The 19,476-nt window shown below is 44.8% G+C and overlaps 1 protein-coding gene across 4 annotated transcripts in view; it reads left to right on the top strand.

Annotated features, from left to right (window-relative positions):
• The window catches only part of LOC118232073 (catenin alpha-2), a 317,807-nt gene that overhangs the window by 178,859 nt on the left and 119,472 nt on the right, over window positions 1-19,476 (top strand). Inside the window, exon 1 of one of the 4 annotated variants that reach the window (XM_035426640.1) lies at window positions 12,172-12,219. The exons of the other annotated variants lie outside the window; for them this stretch is intronic. Within the exon in view, the coding sequence (XP_035282531.1) occupies window positions 12,175-12,219 (45 nt within the window). The 5' untranslated portion in view covers window positions 12,172-12,174. Of the gene's footprint in view, window positions 1-12,171; window positions 12,220-19,476 lie in introns of those variants that run through there. 4 annotated transcript variants of the gene reach the window in all.

Below are 19,476 nucleotides of genomic sequence, written 5' to 3'. Positions count from 1 at the left end.
ATTAAAACTGAACTATGGGGCGCTTGGAAACAACAAGAGTCGTAGGAATGCATCTTCATGACAGCCTGAGCAAGTGGGTACCCGTGCGCATAATTGGCCAGCAGGGGTCGCTAGTGAGCACTGGTCTCACAGCCACTGCAGCAGACTCTATCACTCTTTCTGTGGGTTCACACTCTGTTGCCTCACACTGTGGGGCTGCCTGCCCCCATCAGCACCAGCGCAGTCCGGATACCATGCCAGACCTTGGACCCCATCCACATACTGGCACAGTGCATTAACCGGATTAGCCACCGAGTGGTTCTGTGTATTTCAACTCAGGAATTTAGTGAAATACACAGTAAAGGTGTCCACATTGGCGTAATGTCAGTTATACTTGAATCCGTGTGTTCATTTTCCTCTGTCATGCTGCATAATCTGTGAATAAGAGAAGTCAATGGCCGTGGTGCATTTTGCAGTCATGCAAGCCAGTGTATTTTACTGAGTCCCTGAGATTACCATAAAAAGGCCTTAAATCTCATTTTCAACGTTTTAAGGAAAATAATGGGTGTTGTGTTAACTAGTATTAGCTAAATGTTACCTAATTATTATCCTGACTCTGTGCGTTAATTGAAGTTATAATAGCTCTCATCAGTTAGCCTTTTCAGGAATTGAGAATTGAGCGTATTCTGGAAACTAGATATTAATAGTATTACTTAAATAGCAGACTTTTTTTTAGAGAGAGTATTGTAAGTGGATAACACTTGGATCGTCAGTGTGTTTGCTTTCTGAATCCTGGCTTAATGGCACACAGATATTAACATCAGTCCCCAGCTTGCCTTCTGTACATATATACACTTTTTTGGGTTTTTCCAACCACCAACCCCCCCATTCCCCACGCCCCCCCCCCCCCACTTCACACAAAACCTCTTAGAGTGTCAGACCCAAGCACTGTTTGGTGATGATAAAGAGGACTAGGGCCCTGTCTTCCTATTGGATTTCCTTATACCGGTCTGAACTTCCAGAGTTTCACCATTATTCAAGAATGCCATAAATCACGCGGGGCTGGATTTGACTTGCTTCATCTTTCATCGAAAAAAAGAAGGGGAAAAAATATGAAAAGCGCTCGCTGCTGGATTCTGCCTGTGTTAAAAGGCCTTTAGATTTGAGTGAGGGGGAGAGAAACGGATTCGGGCCCGAGGGTAATCCAGGCGCCGGTTGAAGCGCTCCTTTGTGAATGCCCGTCTGTAATATCACAGCAGGACCAGGCCGGGTATTTCTTCTTTCGCCTCCGCTCCCGGAGACCGTGCTCCTCCGCTGACAGCGTCTCCTCCACGTTGTGAAATATTTCCACCATCATGCTCTGCAAATGACCCCATCTGTCTCTGAGTCCCTCCACTGCCACTGGGATTCCTGACCCGTCACACTGCGTCCCCACATGTATCACCAGCGTGTACACACAGACGTGTGTGTATGTGTGACCCGTCACACTGCTTCCCCACGTGTATCACCAGCATGTACACACAGACGTGTGTGTATGTGTGACCCGTCACACTGCGTCCCCAAATGTATCACCAGCATGTACACACAGACGTGTGTGTATGTGTGACCCGTCACACTGCGTCCCCACATGTATCACCAGCATGTACACACAGACGTGTGTGTATGTGTGACCCGTCACACTGCGTCCCCACATGTATCACCACGTACCCGTCCTGGGCCCATAAGACATGATGGAGAGACGAGGGACCAGCAAATAATGGTGTGTGTGTGTGGGTGTGTGGGTGTGTGTGTATGCATCTGTGTATGCATGTGTGTGTGCATGTGTGTGTGCATGCTGTTTTTTTATAGTAAATGTGTACCTGCCTTTCTGATGTTTTCAAATTTACTACTAAGCAATGCAGAAGCATTTTGAATCAGTTTCAATAAAAACTAATTTTTTTAAAAGTGAAAAAGTGAAAATGGTTTGAACAAGAAATAAATATTCATAAATGAATATTAAATATGCATAAATGTAAAAAATATTCCCCCATTAATGTTACCTTGATTTATTCCTTGCCACTGGCGTACAGGTATTTAATTTTTTTTTTAAACATTAACTGGATGCCATACTAATGCAATAATACTGTTGTATGCCTAGAAGTAAATTCGGAATGTGTTATTCTACTTAAAGCATTTGATGGTCTTTACATATTTATTTTCTGATTGAAGTATTTAAAAATTGTTTTTGGTTTTGAGTGTTTAACCGCAGAGACAGAGGCGGGACACGGGGACACGGGCCATTTACCAGGAGAGCTGCTTCATTTTAATTGAGCTGCATTGCCTGTGCTTCCTTTCAAGCCATTGAAGAGAAGAGTGTTTTATGAATGAATGAGTCGCACTGCAGATGACCTGAGCATGTTTTTTGGCTCTGATTTTCTAAAGCACTGCTGCAGACTGCTTGATAGCGTTTTATTCTTCTGGCTATTAGTCTGCGATTCTTCGAGCAGACGCTTGGACCTTGAGGCCCAGGCAGGTTATTCCGTGCTGTGGATGCATTTAATAAACTTCAGGGCCCCTTGTCGAAATTCACAAGAGGATTTCAGAAAATTTCAACAAAACAATAGGCGGTAGCAGAAACGTTGAAAACTCACAGCAAAGGTAATTAACGAATGAAATGCTCTATCTATAAATGGTTCTTTAAAAATTTTTTTTTTTTTCCCCCAAATTCATCTGCAATCTGAAATTCAAAATCTAAAGACAAAAGATTTAGCTGGGTTTCCATAGGCCAGTGTTGTACCCTGACATTCATTTTAGATCCATTCCATATCTCTGTAAACACTGTTGTTTAAAGTTGGCTGCGATAAAGCTGTGATTAATTCAGCTAAAAGAGCAAGCACGAGTTTGTCGTTACCTCACAAATAACTGCATTTGCTGAGCACTTTATCCTAGATAATTCTGACAAAGCTACAAGCAAGCATTCGATTATTAAGCTTGTGTTCCAATATCCACCTGGTGCTGTGTATGCAGCTGTCACAGATGGATATTTTAAACAAATCATTTCATGACTTTCACAACACAACACCATTTCATGGAAAAAAGAAATATTTAAATGAAGAAGATGCTTTATTTCAGTGTCCAAATATAAAGTTGTGAGACATCAATGTTGTACAATTATATTCTGTTTCTGTTCCGCAATCTATTTTTGGCACTTTATTGTTAAAATATCAGGCTAATACAGGAAACATTTTTCCAGGCACACTGCTTTGTGAACAGAGGTGCAATTGCACATAATAGAGATCGTCTGGCATTGATTGCTGTACATGACTAATTGAGGTGATTCAGGTGGCCTAAAATGTTATGATTTTTAATTATTGCTCAACGGATGGATTGATGAGGAGGCAGTATCGCTATCTGAATTACTCAAAAAAATAGAATAATAAAATATAACTAGCTTCCGTACTACAAACAACACTCCCAATATGACCAAAATGTCTTCGGATCTATTTAGATATGTGCTCGTTTCCATGCAATAATGGACGATATGGAATGTTGTAGAAGTGGGGGCGGCCTAATAAGGGTTGGGGTTCAAACGCTTCATTGCCTTCCTCCTGAAGCACCCCTCTTCCTCATCGAAGTGGCTTGGTGGCGCGCTCTGTAATATCGCTCAGGTCAAAGGGCACCATTTGCCTCATTTGATGCCCATGCGGGGTTTGCTTAACTCCCTCCATTTTGTTAACACCCTGCACGCCAGTGTCTCTGACGGGGAAAGAACGCTTTTTACAGCCCGTAAGGACGGCACAACATGGCTGACCGACCCCGTCCTAAGATGGAAGTGGGTGGGCGGATCGTTGGGGTAAATGTGCCGTAATGACCCCCCCACCCCCACCCCAGTCCTGGCAAATCAAGCGATGCCTTATTGTGATAGGAGATAGGAGAGAGAAGAGGGGAAACCGGGGGCTCAGGAGCCCTTAAGGCACGGGCTGCCCGGGGGGGAGGCTGTGAGTTATGTGCTCTGGCCTGAGGGCCTATCCCATCATGCACCTGGGCGACCAGAGGGGGGGGGGTCACGTCTATCAAAACGCCTGCAGAAACGATGGCTCGCCTTTGGTCCGGTCGGATCGCCACCGCCATTTTTGCCATCGTTTCAGTGAACCTTGCCGGCCACTGCTCAGAATCTGGTGGCCAGGTCCCCGTTCTCTGTGACCTAAGACTGCGCTCATCAGAAAGGGTAACACACACACACATACGCACAGGCACACACACACACACACACAGGCATAGGCACACATACACACACACACACACACACACAGGGACACACACATACACACACGCACAGGCACAGGCACACACACACACACACACATACACACACATTCCATCCCCACTGGTGGATATCACCACATCGTTTCTAGAAGCAAGGCCCCAGACCGCTTAACGAAACGAAACATCGCATTTTTACAGCACTTTCTCCAGACGCTCAGCGTGCTTTACAGTGACGAGGGGGCGACTCACCTCGCCCGCTAGCTGCAGCGCGGCAGCCTGCTGCTGCAGGAGCCTTCAGTCCCTCCTCTGTCGCACAGAGACACAACCCAGGGCAGACGATCCATCTGTTCCCTCAAGTTCCCGCAGGTGCACCCGCGACCTGTCTGTCTCCAGCACAGTACCGGTCCTTTAATTACGCGCCTCACGCCTGCCGTCTGTTGCCTAAGCTCAGTTGCTTTATCACGTACATTTGCACTGTCCCCGTCCTCGATGGGGAGGCGTGTTTGAGTTTGATCCAGTGTGAGTAGTGGACTCAGTTCCGTGAGGACTCAGTCTCGCTCTGTTTGGCTGTGAGAACATTTACCGAACATTTAGTCTTTAGGGATGTGTTAGCTTTCTTTATAATGCATGAGCTTTTCAAACAGGGCTGGGTGTGCCAGTAAAATCAAAGCAACGGGGATGCAGATGACCTATCCCATCGTCCGAGTTAATAAGACGTTAACCCTGATTTTTTGCACGTAAGGTTCCTTTCAGACTTTTTTGGGGGGTTTCCGATGCGTCAGGCGGAGGGGAAAGAACATATTTCAAATCAACAAGGACGCCGCTGAAAAACGACGAAGGCCTTCACTGAATCTTTATTTTATGACAGATGGAAAAATGAATTGTGGGAAAACAACCCATCACTTTGAGAAGCTCAACCTCTGACTGTGTTGACTATAAATATGTAGGGGTTCCCCTAACCTGCATCTCTTTATTTAGTGACTTATACTGTGTGCAGTTTATACCTGTATGCAGAGGTGGTCTGGAAATGAACTGTGTAGGGAAAATATGAAAAAGGACCCCCCTGTGCGTGTACATACACACACACATACACACACACACGTGCACACACACTCTCACACAGACTCTCACACGCACACGTGCACACATGCGCACACACACGTGCACACATACACACATACACACACACATACACACACACACATGCACACATACACACACACATACACACACACATACAGACACACACACACACACATACAGACACACACACATACACACACATACAGACACACACACATACACACATACACATACATGTGCACACATACACACATACAAACCCCCACCTCTAGCAGCCTTTGGGCTCGTTAGTGCCTTTCCCATTTAACTTCACCCCTCCCTGTATATAAGGCTTTCTTGGTTATGACACTTCTGGGTTCATGACTATTTTGTTGCCCAGCATTCACGGATATTGTTCCCAGTAGATGCCTGGCTCTGATATCCGTGATAGCAGGTTGATTTAGGTGGACTCGTTTAATCGCTAAAAAATATAGCATCCATCAAATGTGAAAGCCAATATTGGTTCTGAGGTATGTGGTTACTTTGGGACAGCTGAGGGGCCCTGGTCCACAAATAAGATAACAGAAATTGGCAGTGGAGACATTCCCACTGCTAAGTTTTCTCTTTCAAATTAGGCAGATCCTAATGAGTAACGAAAGGCCCTAGTTTACCATCTAAGTTCTAGTTTTTTTTTTCCCCACTTGACACCCTCTCATTTCACTGCTGTATTACCCAAAGTGACTTTTCTTTTTTACATTTCTCTGTCATTTTTAATTGTGTCCTTTTTAATTGTGCTGCGCTGCGAGACAGTGTTACTGCTGCCGCCAAGTGATGGATCTGCAAATTCCACTTGACATGGTGGATTTTGAGGGGTTTTGGTGTTGTTTGTCCTCACATAGCCTCTGAGTTAAATTCAGCCTGTTGTGAAGATAGGTTTTATTTTTCAAAAGATGGACATTTCATTTAAACAGCATGAACATTTTTAAACCGTGTTTAATGAAAACATATTCATGATGATAATTATGATTATTTAAAAAATCATTTTCATTTCAAAAAGCCAGATGTGTTTGGCTACATTTTAAAATTTCCGGGCAACAGACAAGCAGTTGCATATAACTTCATTAAAAGATCTTTGTGATTTAAAATGATGTAAAAAATGTTGAAGATGTGTTATTGTGAGTCAGGCCTTGGATTTCCTCTATTCTAGGCAAGGCCACGTTGGCAGAGTCTGAACTTTATAGGGCAGCGGGTCCAAATGAAAAGGCCGTAAAGCTGCGAAGGCAAAAGCACTCGAAGGCGCCAAGGCCAGAAAACTGAGTGAAAAAGCTCTTCTATGACTCCTCACAGAGGAAAGCAGCTGCACAGCCAAAACTGTTTATTCATATCATAACACACAAACACACACACGCATGTACTCACACGCACATACACACACACATACAGTATGCACGCACTCACACAGACACACACTCACACAGACACACACGCACACACACACACACGCACGTACTCACACGCACACACACACACACACACACACAGTATGCACGCAGTCACACACACATACACACACACACGCACACACACACACACATATACTGTATATGGCTGTATTATATTTGCTGGATGTAGCTGTACACAGCATTCGTATGGTTGAGGTGAACGCATCAGCATACAGGGTGGAGGTACAGGGGAACAAGCCTGCTACCCGGGAGCAAGACGCTGGCATCCGGGAATGATGGGAATGCCATGGAAACCGCTGCCAAGGAGACCCATTATGACACGCTGTAAAAAAGAAAAAAAAAACTATAGAATTACCGTATATCCACAGCTGAGGAAGGGTAACTTGTGTTTACAGCTTGTTTACAGCTAAAAGGCAGGGCACCAATGAACGTGCAAGACGTTTGCTTTCAAAGAAGCGTTAAAATCCAGGGCGGTCACATCAATAGCCACCTGGCCACAGAGTAGTTCAGACCCCGGGAAATTAGACGTTAAGTTCTTAGCCTGAATTTGGGGCTCGTCCAAAAGAACACTGAGAAAAAAAAAACACAGTAGAAAGAAGGAGAGGAAAAACAAGGGATAGACAACAAAAAAAGAGGACGTACTGTTTTGGGCCCTGCTCTCAGGAACTGTGCCAGTTCCGCGAGAAAATCCGAGCGGCTAACAGAAGAGGAGTGAGAGGCTTTTCAAAACAGAGAGAAGTAATTTACCTCGCCGTGAGTTTCAGTACCAAGAGCCTCGCCGTGAGTTTCAGTACCAAGAGCCTCGCCGTGAGTTTCAGTGCCAAGAGCCTCACCGTGAGTTTCAGTGCCAAGAGCCTCGCCGTGAGTTTCAGTACCAAGAGCCTCGCCGTGAGTTTCAGTACCAAGAGCCTCGCCGTGAGTTTCAGTACCGAGAGCCTCGCCGTGAGTTTCAGTACCGAGAGCCTCGCCGTGAGTTTCAGTACCGAGAGCCTCGCCGTGAGTTTCAGTCCAAGAGCCTCGCCGTGAGTTTCAGTGCCAAGAGCCTCGCCGTGAGTTTCAGTACCAAGAGCCTCGCCGTGAGTTTCAGTACCGAGAGCCTCGCCGTGAGTTTCAGTCCAAGAGCCTCGCCGTGAGTTTCAGTACCAAGAGCCTCGCCGTGAGTTTCAGTACCGAGAGCCTCGCCGTGAGTTTCAGTACCGAGAGCCTCGCCGTGAGTTTCAGTACCGAGAGCCTCGCCGTGAGTTTCAGTACCAAGAGCCTCGCCGTGAGTTTCAGTACCAAGAGCCTCGCCGTGAGTTTCAGTACCAAGAGCCTCGCCGTGAGTTTCAGTACCAAGAGCCTCGCCGTGAGTTTCAGTACCGAGAGCCTCGCCGTGAGTTTCAGTACCGAGAGCCTCGCCGTGAGTTTCAGTACCAAGAGCCTCGCCGTGAGTTTCAGTACCAAGAGCCTCGCCGTGAGTTTCAGTACCGAGAGCCTCGCCGTGAGTTTCAGTACCAAGAGCCTCGCCGTGAGTTTCAGTACCAAGAGCCTCGCCGTGAGTTTCAGTACCAAGAGCCTCGCCGTGAGTTTCAGTACCGAGAGCCTCGCCGTGAGTTTCAGTACCGAGAGCCTCGCCGTGAGTTTCAGTACCAAGAGCCTCGCCGTGGGTTTCAGTACCAAGAGCCTCGCCGTGAGTTTCAGTACCGAGAGCCTCACCGCGAGTTTCAGTACCGAGAGCCTCGCCGTGAGTTTCAGTACCAAGAGCCTCGCCGTGAGTTTCAGTACCAAGAGCCTCGCCGTGAGTTTCAGTACCGAGAGCCTCGCCGTGAGTTTCAGTACCGAGAGCCTCGCCGTGAGTTTCAGTGCCAAGAGCCTCGCCGTGAGTTTCAGTGCCAGGAGCCTCGCCATGAGTTTCAGTACCAAGAGCCTCGCCGTGAGTTTCAGTGCCAAGAGCCTCGCCGTGAGTTTCAGTACCAAGAGCCTCGCCGTGAGTTTCCGAGAGCGATTTCTTACTTAAATATTTATTGATTTTTGCGCGCCCTCCTCGTGGATGTGGAAGGCAGGTGGTGCGGTAGTATGGTGATGTATTGGGGGCCTAATTAGGGTAAAATGTGCTGAGGTCCTTTCGGCAGTTGGGTTTTTACATGAATTAACCGGGTGGGGGGGGGCCAGGCTGAAGGGTAAATCTGCAGGTTCTCCTGAGGGGGGGGACCTGACCCCAATTAAGCTCCGTGCGGTGAGCAAACTGGCCTCGTCAGCGGGACCCAGCGTCCCACCTGCGACTCATTGTTTGTTTTCTCAAAAATTGCAGGGGGAGGAAGTTGCTTAATGGCCGCTTCCTGAGAGACAGATATTCATTCGCACGGCCGTTCCTGCGTGACCCCGGGGTCCTGATGATTTGCCAGCCCCGCGGTGTCTCCTCATTTCTCAGCTGTATATTTCTGCATTCCCCGGACGCTGTGGGCGAGCAGAGATCAGAGGCATTCATGACACGCCTTTGCAATGGATGCATATAAAAAGACTAAAGGAGGCAGTGATCACAAGCACCTGTAGGGCTGAACGTTTATTTGTCTCCTCATGCTATTCTGAAAGGAGCTCATTCCTCTATCTTGCATTCATTGCATGCACGTTTTGATTAGTTAATGCTCTGTGCTCAGCCACTGACCACAAGCCATTCTCTCCAATAAGCACAAGGCAGCTCACACAGTTCTCCCCGCCCCCTTTTAGCGGTGGTGGTTTCTAATTGGAGGACAGAGTAGGGGGGCAGGGCATCGTTCCCTTCTGTGGTGACAGCTGGCCAGGAGACCTCATGGGATCCCCCCGTGGCACCCCATGTCCTTGCCCAACACTCATTATAACGCCTGCTCTGCTCATGCCTGCCTTGCACTTGGAACAGTGGTACGCTGAGAGTTCAGTCCTGTCTGCTTCAACTGACACCCGGTGGCCATCGCACCTGGAAAGGCCAGACACGGGGGGGGACACGAGGGAGCTGGCGCCTACGAAAAAAATAATGTGTTCAAAAACCACATGTTGCTGCTAATTAGATGAGTGTGAAAAGATGGGCTATACTATTTCAAGTCACGCGTGACAATTGTGGTTCACAATTTGAAAGTCAGTCACATGTGAAAATGTCCAGTTCACTGTGTGACGTTTACGTTTCCCAAGTGAATATTTTAGCATTTTCATTCACATGTGAAAATGTGAAATAGTGATTTTCACTTGTGAGAAGGCAGATTGTGTAACGGGGAAACGACTCACGCTGGTGCTTGATGGCACCCTCCCCTGCTTGGGCTCCTTTTGTTATCCACACACTGCAGAGCCCCTGTGTTTCGGCATGCTATTACCGTTCCGTTTGTCAGAACAGATTTCTTTTTTTTCTTTGCGTTTTTGCTGAACCTCTTCCTTCCTCTATTTCTGCAAAATCACACACAGCAGTATACAATTTTCCTCTGACACTTCTATTGTCTAGGGTGTGCGAACAGGGCCATACTGATTCCAGTGTTTGCTCTTTTTTTGATTTCTCTGTTTCTTATGAGATGGGTGATTTGTCTGTCCCCTTGGCAGTGTAAAATTCATTCAAGTGCCACCCTTCCTCTTTAATCTCTGTGGCTTTGTTTCAAACCTCTGATTCCCTGCGATGGAAGTCCTGTTATCACTCTGCTCCCTGACACTGCCTCATTTTACTCTTTATTTATTTTTTTAAATGTACCTTTTTCTCTCTCTCTTAACTCTTTGAACAGTAGTTTTTTTTTTGGACTGTCCCCCCAAGTCTGAGTCAGTGTTCTAGAACTCTGTTGGTTCCAGTTGCCATTAGCGATTGTTACGTCAGCATTAGAACGTTCAGGTAAGAACATTCTAATCACATATTTGTGACCTCGAAATCGTAAAGGCTTAAAGGCTTCTCTTCTTGTTGGGAAAGGTTTGTGCCGAAGCTTGTTTTTGGTATATTTTTCTTGCACAGCGATTCTTCCTGTGTGTTCCATTGTGCATTTTATTCCCGTTTCTTCGTCTTCAGCCTCCTTTGTCTCCCGTTTAGCGCGTGTAACGATAGTGTCGACTCAGCAGCGCAGTGCCCCTTCAGTGCTACTGTGACTTTAGCCTTTCTGTTGTCTGGAGCACTGTGCAAAAAACAATAAAGGTCCAGATAGGCAAGCTGTACTTTATATCTGAAAGTGGTGCACTGCCTGGAGCCATCTAGAGGCCTCCCCCCCCCCACCCCCTCCCCAGACCCTTTGTGTCCATTTGTTTCTCCTTGCTCTAATTTAATATGACTTTACCCTGAAGGGGTGGGGTACGTCATGCGGGAGGCCTAAATATTGTATTTATACATATGGCACGGTACAATTAACAAAACTAGCTAGCTTGCTATAAATGGCTCCTGGTACTGCTTGTCTACATAGAAAGCATTATTTATTGGGTACCATTGCTTACCCAGGGTGTCATGGAGGTGATACACACACACACGCACACACTGACACTCACACACACACACAGAGACACTTTTTTTTCCCATTTCACATCTTGCTTGTGTCGTGACAGTGTTTGTTCCACATAAAGGCTTGCCCTCGTTTCCAAGTAAAAACATTTGCTTTGTCTCCACTGGTCTCCGTGCAGTCAGACTCAAGACAAACTGATAATTGCGAGCGTCTCCATTGCCACTCAAGGCTGTCTGGACCTGTCTGTGATGTTGCCGACTCAGAAGGCTTGTTTCTCTCTCGAACGTGGGGTGTGTCAGTGACAGCGCAATGCTTGGCCTGTCTGATTTAGTCAGAGGCAAGTTAACTTCCTGTGGCTGCCCACAGTTCCGGCAGCAGTGGCTACATAGCCTTCATAGGTTACACAGACTAGCGCGTCCAACATTTTGTTTCAACTGAACATTCTGTTTGAGACCAAACCAAGAGCATACGAACCTAACAGTGCTGAAACACCACCCCTTTTCAGGTAGACTTGAATGTACACCCGAGACGCTTGCCTGTCCAGTCTGACCAAATGCATCTGTCCAATTTATTTAAGACAGGACATGGAATGCCCAGTGTCCATGAGGGAATAATGGAGGTCATTCATCAAAGCTGGCTAAATACAAACAAATAAATAAATAAATAACATGAAGGACGTTTTCTTTTTTTTAAGGGTTTGGGGTTTTGTTCTACACACGTGGGCTTGGAAACGCATCGCGTTTTTTCACGGAAAAGTCAGCGGCCTGTTATCTTTCTCAGTGCATGCATTGTGAGAGTCCCTGTCAGCGATGGGGGCCACACGGATCAAAGCCCAGACGTGTGTGTGTGTGTGTGTGTGTGTGGTTGGCAGCAGACGGTGTCTCGCTGGAACCTTTCAGTAATTTCCAGAGCAGCCCTCCCGACAGTCTGTGTGCGCGGTCTGTTTCGCTCCCATTGATCTGCCCCGTTCCTTCGTCCCGAGCGCGTGGGGTGTGGCGTAATATACGATAATGGCGCGGGGGAGAAGATGGAGAACCCAGTTAAGATGTCAGAAGGTATGGAAACGGTCCAGCTCCTGACAGCTTAATTTACCGTTAGTTTAAGATAATGCATTTGACGAATTTCAGATTCGCAGTGTTAATTTCCTGTATAGGTACCAGGTAGATCTACGAGCTGTAATTAGGACTCTAAGAGCGCTTGTGTACTGGTGCGAGCCACTGATGTCTATACTGCAAATGTGCATGTAATGTGCAGATTGACAGCCTACGCTATGAGTAAAACATAAAATAAAACGTAAAGATAAATAAGAAACTGTTAGCAACTCCACTAATGTAAGTTGTCACCGTATTCTGGATTTAACCGCTGGCATCTGGATCAGAACATCAGGAATAATTCAGTAGTAAACAATGTTTGATCCTGTGTGCATCTTTGTCTGGTCAAAACGTTTTGACAAAGATCCACATGGGATCAAAATTTTGTTTAATTAAGGTGCATATTCAGTTCCTGTGTAGGGTGGGGGCTTCCCGGAATTATTCCTGTTGTTCTGGAACAGCCCAGTGCCTGGTTTAATATGTGTATAATCATCATTACTATCCGAACATAACATAAGTACAGTTTTCTATGTGCTGAGCCCAATGTTCGTCCAATGAGCACATGCGTGTGGATTTAATATGAGGTTCTCAGCAGTAATTGTGTGTCTAAAGTGCTCATTATTACAGATATGTTTTACTGGCATTTGGTTTGCAGTGGAGAATGTGAAATGCATTTATGATGCTTTTTGATGAATAAGCCTAGAGGCTCACATTCCTCAATTAATACTGTGGCTCTTTTGGATTGAATTAGACGCACAACAATGACAGACAAGAATCATGGTCTACAGATGCTGCGTCATAAACCTATTGCCTTATTGAATGTCCAGACATTGCGGCAGTATATATTCATGATTGATTTTACTTTGCGTGCTTTTATTTAATTGTCCGAAGTGTCACCGACGTAGAATCTGACATCTGATGCTTTAAGCATTTATAAGAGCAGTCTTGAAGATTCATAATAGCTTTTTGAGTCATGGCAGTTGCTCTGAGTCGGTTTTAATCCTCTGGATCTTAAATACCGCAGTACACATTACGCCTGGTGTTTGGCCTGTTGCAGCTAACGCGTTAGATTTAAACCGCTAAGCTGTTTGCTCATGCAGTCAGCAGCACAATGCTGGCTGAATTTTAAGGTATGTTTTTGGCTGCAGCAAACAGCTTGTCTCGCAGGGAGGAACAAACAGTGCGGCGCGTTAATGTGAGACACGCACATTTGCCGAGGTGTCTGCACTGCTAATTTCGGCTATAAACTCCCATTAAATAAATTAAATAAATATTTTAAGCATGCTTGTCGAGCGTGTGCCGGAAATATTAAGCATGTTATTATTTTCCATCCGTCACCATCTGGTTCTTACATTTTTAAGGGGGGGGGGGTCTGAAATAGTTTGCGTTTTTATTCAAACCTGCGTTTGTTTTCTCTGTTCCATAAATTCTGTTGTCCACTTCTGCGTCTGATTACTGCGATGAATTAGTTTTGCGTTGTTAGGCTCAGCTTTACGTACGTCCGGAATACAAATATGGATCCTCCCCCCCACCGCCCCCGCCCCCCCCCCAGCCCCCCACGTACGTGTGCGCTTGCTGAGACGCGAGTGCGGTCCCGTTCACGCACACGTCTGATGTTTCCCATAAAAGAACGAAGCACATTGCGGTTGAGTAACGGGGGTCAGGTGGTCATATGTGCACACGCTGGCAAGCTGGAATTGCATCGGAAACTTTTAAACATTTTCCTCCTTTCTCGTGTCTGCACTTACTTTTAGAAGCGATTTCAGAGTTCATTAAGACCGTCGCAGTTAGCTCTATAGCTGTCCAATCACAGCTGATCTGGACAGTGGTGAACACCCAAATGGGATTGTACACCCGGAGTAATCCTCATCCGGGGGTCCCCAGGGGGATGATAGTCCCCAGGAGGCCTAGACTGGAGCACGGCCTCCAGCGTGATGTGATTTATTCAGGTAATATACTCTCATGAACATCCCTAATAAGATTCTGCAGTGCAGTCGGAGGAGGGAGGCCAGAGGATTAGGTAAACACGTTTTTTAATCAAAGGCTCATATTAAATTGTCTGATTTCATTATCATTATCTGGGATTTTTTTTTCTTTTCTTTTTTTTTTTTCCCTCCCCGGCAGAGCTGAAAGCATTATGGCTGGCATCCGTTCCCCCCCTCTCTCTCTCTCTCTCTCTCTTTCTCTCTCTATCTCTCACTCTCTCTCTCTCTCTCTCTCTCCGTCTCAGGACCGAAGCAAAGCGCCGAAGTGAAGCCGTAGTGAGCGCGGGACAGCCCGTGGAGAGAGATTTAGCCGTTAAAGGGGAGCAGGTGGGATGGACACAGGTGCTCCATCATGCCTAAATGAATTCCTGCGTGGTTTTCGCAGATTAGCGAAACGCTTTTTCTCTCTCTCTCTCGGTCGCTCGGTAGTAACCCGGGGCTCTGGTTTCCATTCAGCCCTATTCATAGTCATGTTGCCTGTCTCATTCATTCTTTTAGTGCTGAGACGCTGGGGTTCTAGCAGGTCAGGTTCTAAGGCTCACACAGAACTCATTCATTATGTAAACAGCTAAAAGTAGAGTTTGACAACATAAAGTACGAATGTATATAAAATGTTTAAAAAAGATTTACGAACTTGTCAATTTTGACACTTTGTCAGTTCCAATATCCCCCTGGATTTTAAGGGACTGGATTCTGTGGGTACAAAATATTGGTTGAGATCCAATCAAACATAAGGGAGAATTATATATTCAGATTTGCTGATGTATATGAAATTATTATATTTATTATTTATTTTCAAATGTAATTTATTCAGTTATTGATTTCATTTATTTACTTCTTCTTCTTATGAATAATTATTTGGGGGGGGGGGGGGGGCGGGGTCAGTACTAAACGTTTAATTAATACAGGGACAGACACTATTTAACTTTTTATTTTTTTAATTTTTATTGTTGAATAGTGTCTGTCCCTTAGTCCACAGCTCAGCTGCAGTCATTGTATTGGAGGAGTCCCAGTCATGAGGAGTCAGTGCCAATAATACAAGGAACATTCCGTGGATTCAGTCCCTCCCTCCCTCCCTCAGTGAAACTGAAGCCATCACAGCTGATGCAATGTCCGACCATGGAGTCCATGCTACACTAATACCTCAATAATAGCCTTTTAACAGGATGAGTTCCATCAGGCCACTTTGAACAACAAGTGCAATAGATTTAAAAGCAGGGGGCATTCGCAAACATAATCTTATAAATCTCATTACGGCAAACTTAGAAATATGCTAATAATAAGTCATGGGAATAAGTCTGCTTTGGAGTTTAAACCCCTGTCACTCTGCACAATGAGAGATGCAGTTATCCTGCGCAGCTAAAAACCAAGGTCATCATTGGTCTTCGGAATAATCATGCGCTAATTTCTTCTCCAGGGTTGAGATCACGTTCTGTAGTAGACCTTCCATGGTAATTATCATCTTTGAATTCTGATATGCATACGTACCTTTTGTAGAATATTTTTATGCATTATCAATTCAATTCAAAGAAAAGAGAGCTCATTCAGCAGCTATTGCAGAGATGGATTTATCCTTAGTTCTACTGCCACAATGCTGTACGTTGTGTTTTTAGAAATTCAATTCAATTCAAGGTACCCCCATAAATTGATTGCCGTGTCTGGGCCAAGTACTGTTCTCATCGAAACTATCAATTTATAACATATTTTGATTTCCATATCCAACATTTTTTCTTGATTAAAGTAGAGAAAAAATAAACAGGGGCTGAAGTTGGTGCAACTTAGATACGGGAAATAAATAGTTGCTGATTCTAAACTTGCTTCCCTGGAAGTGAAACTTTGTCAAGGGTTGTCAACTTAATTCGTATGAATATCCAGCATAGGCTGCTGATTTAAAATGGCCACACTGCACAAAAATAATATTATCCTGCCATATGTACTCCTTTGTATTCATAACATGCAGCATTTCCAAAGTCAAGTGATGTTATGTGAGAATAGGGTTTTCTATATTTTTCTATAATAATTCATATAGCATAGGTGTGCATGATTTATAAAGGTATGTCATATTAAGGATTTTATATTATTCATGAAGGCCTCGCAAATAAAAACTTTCTGTAAAGTATGGATGATAATTATTTACAGTTGGTATGTTAACCAACATGCATATCTACCACAACCGATTTTTAGGTTTCTCAATATCATAAACTACTATGTAGTTAGTGCAAATTAATTTCTGTGTCTGTATTTCTTATGGATTTTAATATATCAATGTAGATGTATATGTATATATGTTATATTATTACAGTGAAAGTAATTTACCTCCGTTGCCCTAATAAAAGCCTTTTGCAGTTTGTGTTTTGTGCAGTCGTGGCCTGAATGAGACCATCAGTGACCGAAATGAAATTGAGTTTGAGGAACAGAAGGGGAAGCCGGCTGAACGACCTCTGTCTGTCTGGCCTTTTCTCTACCCCAGTGGCTGATGGGCCAGCTCGCCCAAAGCAGCCTCACAGTCTGTGGGTACCATGGCTGTCCAGATTCCCCCACCCTCCCCTCCCCAAAAAAGTTCTGTCTGTCACCTAAAGCCCTCATCTCTCCAGCCCAATCAGGATAATTAGGATAGGGGTGGCGGGGGGGTTCGGGGGGTGGGGGGGGGGTCCTCATACCCCACGACTGTTGTAATGTACTGACCACTGACCACCTTATGCCTTCTTTCTCATTTCATTCTTTGGTAAAAACATGCTGTTTCCATCATACATTAGTCAGAATGTGACTCGTCTTGTAGTACGGTGCGTGTTAAATTCCCGTGAGAAGATGGCCCGTCGCAGTGAGAGGGGTGTCATGGCTGCTGCCTGTTCTGCATGGCTTAGCTGTGAACGCAGAGGGACGGTGTGTCAGGCAGACTTTGCCATTCTCCATTAATTTCAGTCCTCAAACGGCATTTTGTGGCTTTGAAGTCCTGCTTGCCTTGTTGGATATTTTAGTCGGGATTTTGGACTGTCACTGCGTTTAGGCAAGTGGGCATGTGGGCCTTTGTTTTCCGCAGACTGGCTGTCACCTGTCGTTCTTGTCAGGAACTACGTTTTACTTGATCTGTTTTCTCTGGGGAATTAGAAGAGCGACGCCACCTTAGGTCATTACCGAAGGAGGAAAACACGTTACACTTCTTTAATCACAGAAGAGCAGCATTATGCTTTTGTTTTATATTCATCACTGAACATTTGTTTACATATTCAGTGGTTTTTTTGTAGCTGATTCACATTTTAAAGTCACATTTATGCAATTTTTAATATTACATGGCAAATGAGTATTATTTTCGCATTTGAATATTCAGGTACATCTGTTGCTGCCTCTGAGTCACAGAATTTCAAAAATAATATGCTTTTTTGTATATAATCTTTTCTCCCCGAGGATGCTTTTATTGTTAAAGCTGCACATTACAGAGATGTCTCTGAAGAGCATACTTCATTCAGTGAACAAGACGAAAACACATTATGGCACGGAAAGTTCCAAAATTACAGTGTGCTCATACGGCAATCAAATGGGCCCTTAAAGGCAGATTTAAATTGGTTTGAGTCATTTGTTTTTCCAAAAATGTTTAGATGATGGAGGCAGCCTTTGCTGCAGACCAGCTCATCTGTCTATAAATGGATGCACCGTGTGATATCGCTGTATCTGAGGGAGATGTTGGACCTTGAGGTTATGAAATCAGGACTATGGCTCAGTTAAGTTAGATATAAGACGTTCGGCTTGTTCTATTAGAGACGTATGGAATTAAAACATGGCTTTATTTAACAGATTTTAAAACAGATATTTTGTTTTACCCTATCTACAATCTATAAATCGGTTTCAAGTACTTAAAAAAATGTTTTTTGTCCTTTTTAAGCTGTATTACTTGTACTTTTCTCTCCCGTGAGGATATTTCATCTTTCTTTGGTTCTGAAGGTTCTGTCACTTAAAAAGAAGAAAACCATTGATATGATAACCATCTTTTTTTTGGGGGGGGGGGGGGGAGAATATATCGGCCATAACGCGTTATTTTTGCTGTCGATCACCAACCCCGGACTGAAGAAGTCAATGGCCACATTTTCTCTGTGCTTAATTCTCCATCCTAATGCAATTTATGGGAGCAAACAAGATAGTTGCTGCTCTGTCTGCCAATTCGCCTGGAAATGCAGAAGCCATCGATTCCTATTAATAGTGCCCAGCGAGAGGCTCCTGCATGTAACGCACTGACTGATTAAAGCTGAGAGCCAGGGCGTTCTGTATTCTCAGAGTTTCACCTTCCGATTAAGAAAATATAGTGATAAAGAAAATAAAATACATTTTTTATATGTGTTCTTACGCATATCTTCTAATCTTTTCTGAATCACAGTTAAATGTCCTGCTGTTTATTAATTACATTTTTTAAACATTGTTTTTTTTCCTCCTTTCTTCACTATTTGAAATCCAGTATTATTTGAAAGGCCCGTCTCCTCACGTTAACACAGGAGAACACAGGCACGACTGCACTCCCCTCTGAAGCATATTCCCTGCCTGTGTTTCTATTTGCTCCACAGTCCAAAGTCGATGCCTTGTGCAGTTGATGGCTAACACAGTTAGCACAGTTTAAGCCTGGCACAGTCAATGCCTAGCACAGTCGAAGCCTATCACAGTCGATGGCTAGCACAGTTGGCACAGTCGATGCCTAGCACAGTTGGCACAGTCAATGCCTAGCACAGTTAGCACAGTCAATGCCTAGCACAGTTGGCACAGTCACAATGTCTAGCACAGTCGATGAGTGCTGAGAAATACAGGTAATATACCAGAATCTACCATGAGTGCTCAGCAGCCATATAGTTCTCTCAGTTGCAGTTTTACACTCAGGACCATTGTGCTGCACACACACACACACATCCACAACAATACACTCTTAACAATCCCCATCTACCTCCGGAGAATTCTCCGTCTTCTAAAGTGGATTTACACGCACCGCCATGCGCCGCATACATAAAGTGCATATGACCTGTTACCTCGTCCGGAGCGGGAATGAGCGATGCTCGAGGCATGGGACCCCAGCCTGAGAGCTGATTCACAGTTCTGCAGCGCCAAAGCGCTGCTTATTCAAAACCTGGAGGACCCTTACATCATTTTGATTGGTTCTGAACTTTTGAGAACACCGTGGACTCTGCAACCTCTTCTTTCTTTTATTTTTTTATATATGAGTGAGCTGAAACGTCTCTTCGGTGTGAGACCAGCATAC

Source organism: Anguilla anguilla, chromosome 7 (genome assembly GCF_013347855.1).
Source record: "Anguilla anguilla isolate fAngAng1 chromosome 7, fAngAng1.pri, whole genome shotgun sequence".
NCBI lineage: Eukaryota > Metazoa > Chordata > Actinopteri > Anguilliformes > Anguillidae > Anguilla > Anguilla anguilla.
This window is presented reverse-complemented; position numbering and strand designations above follow the sequence as displayed.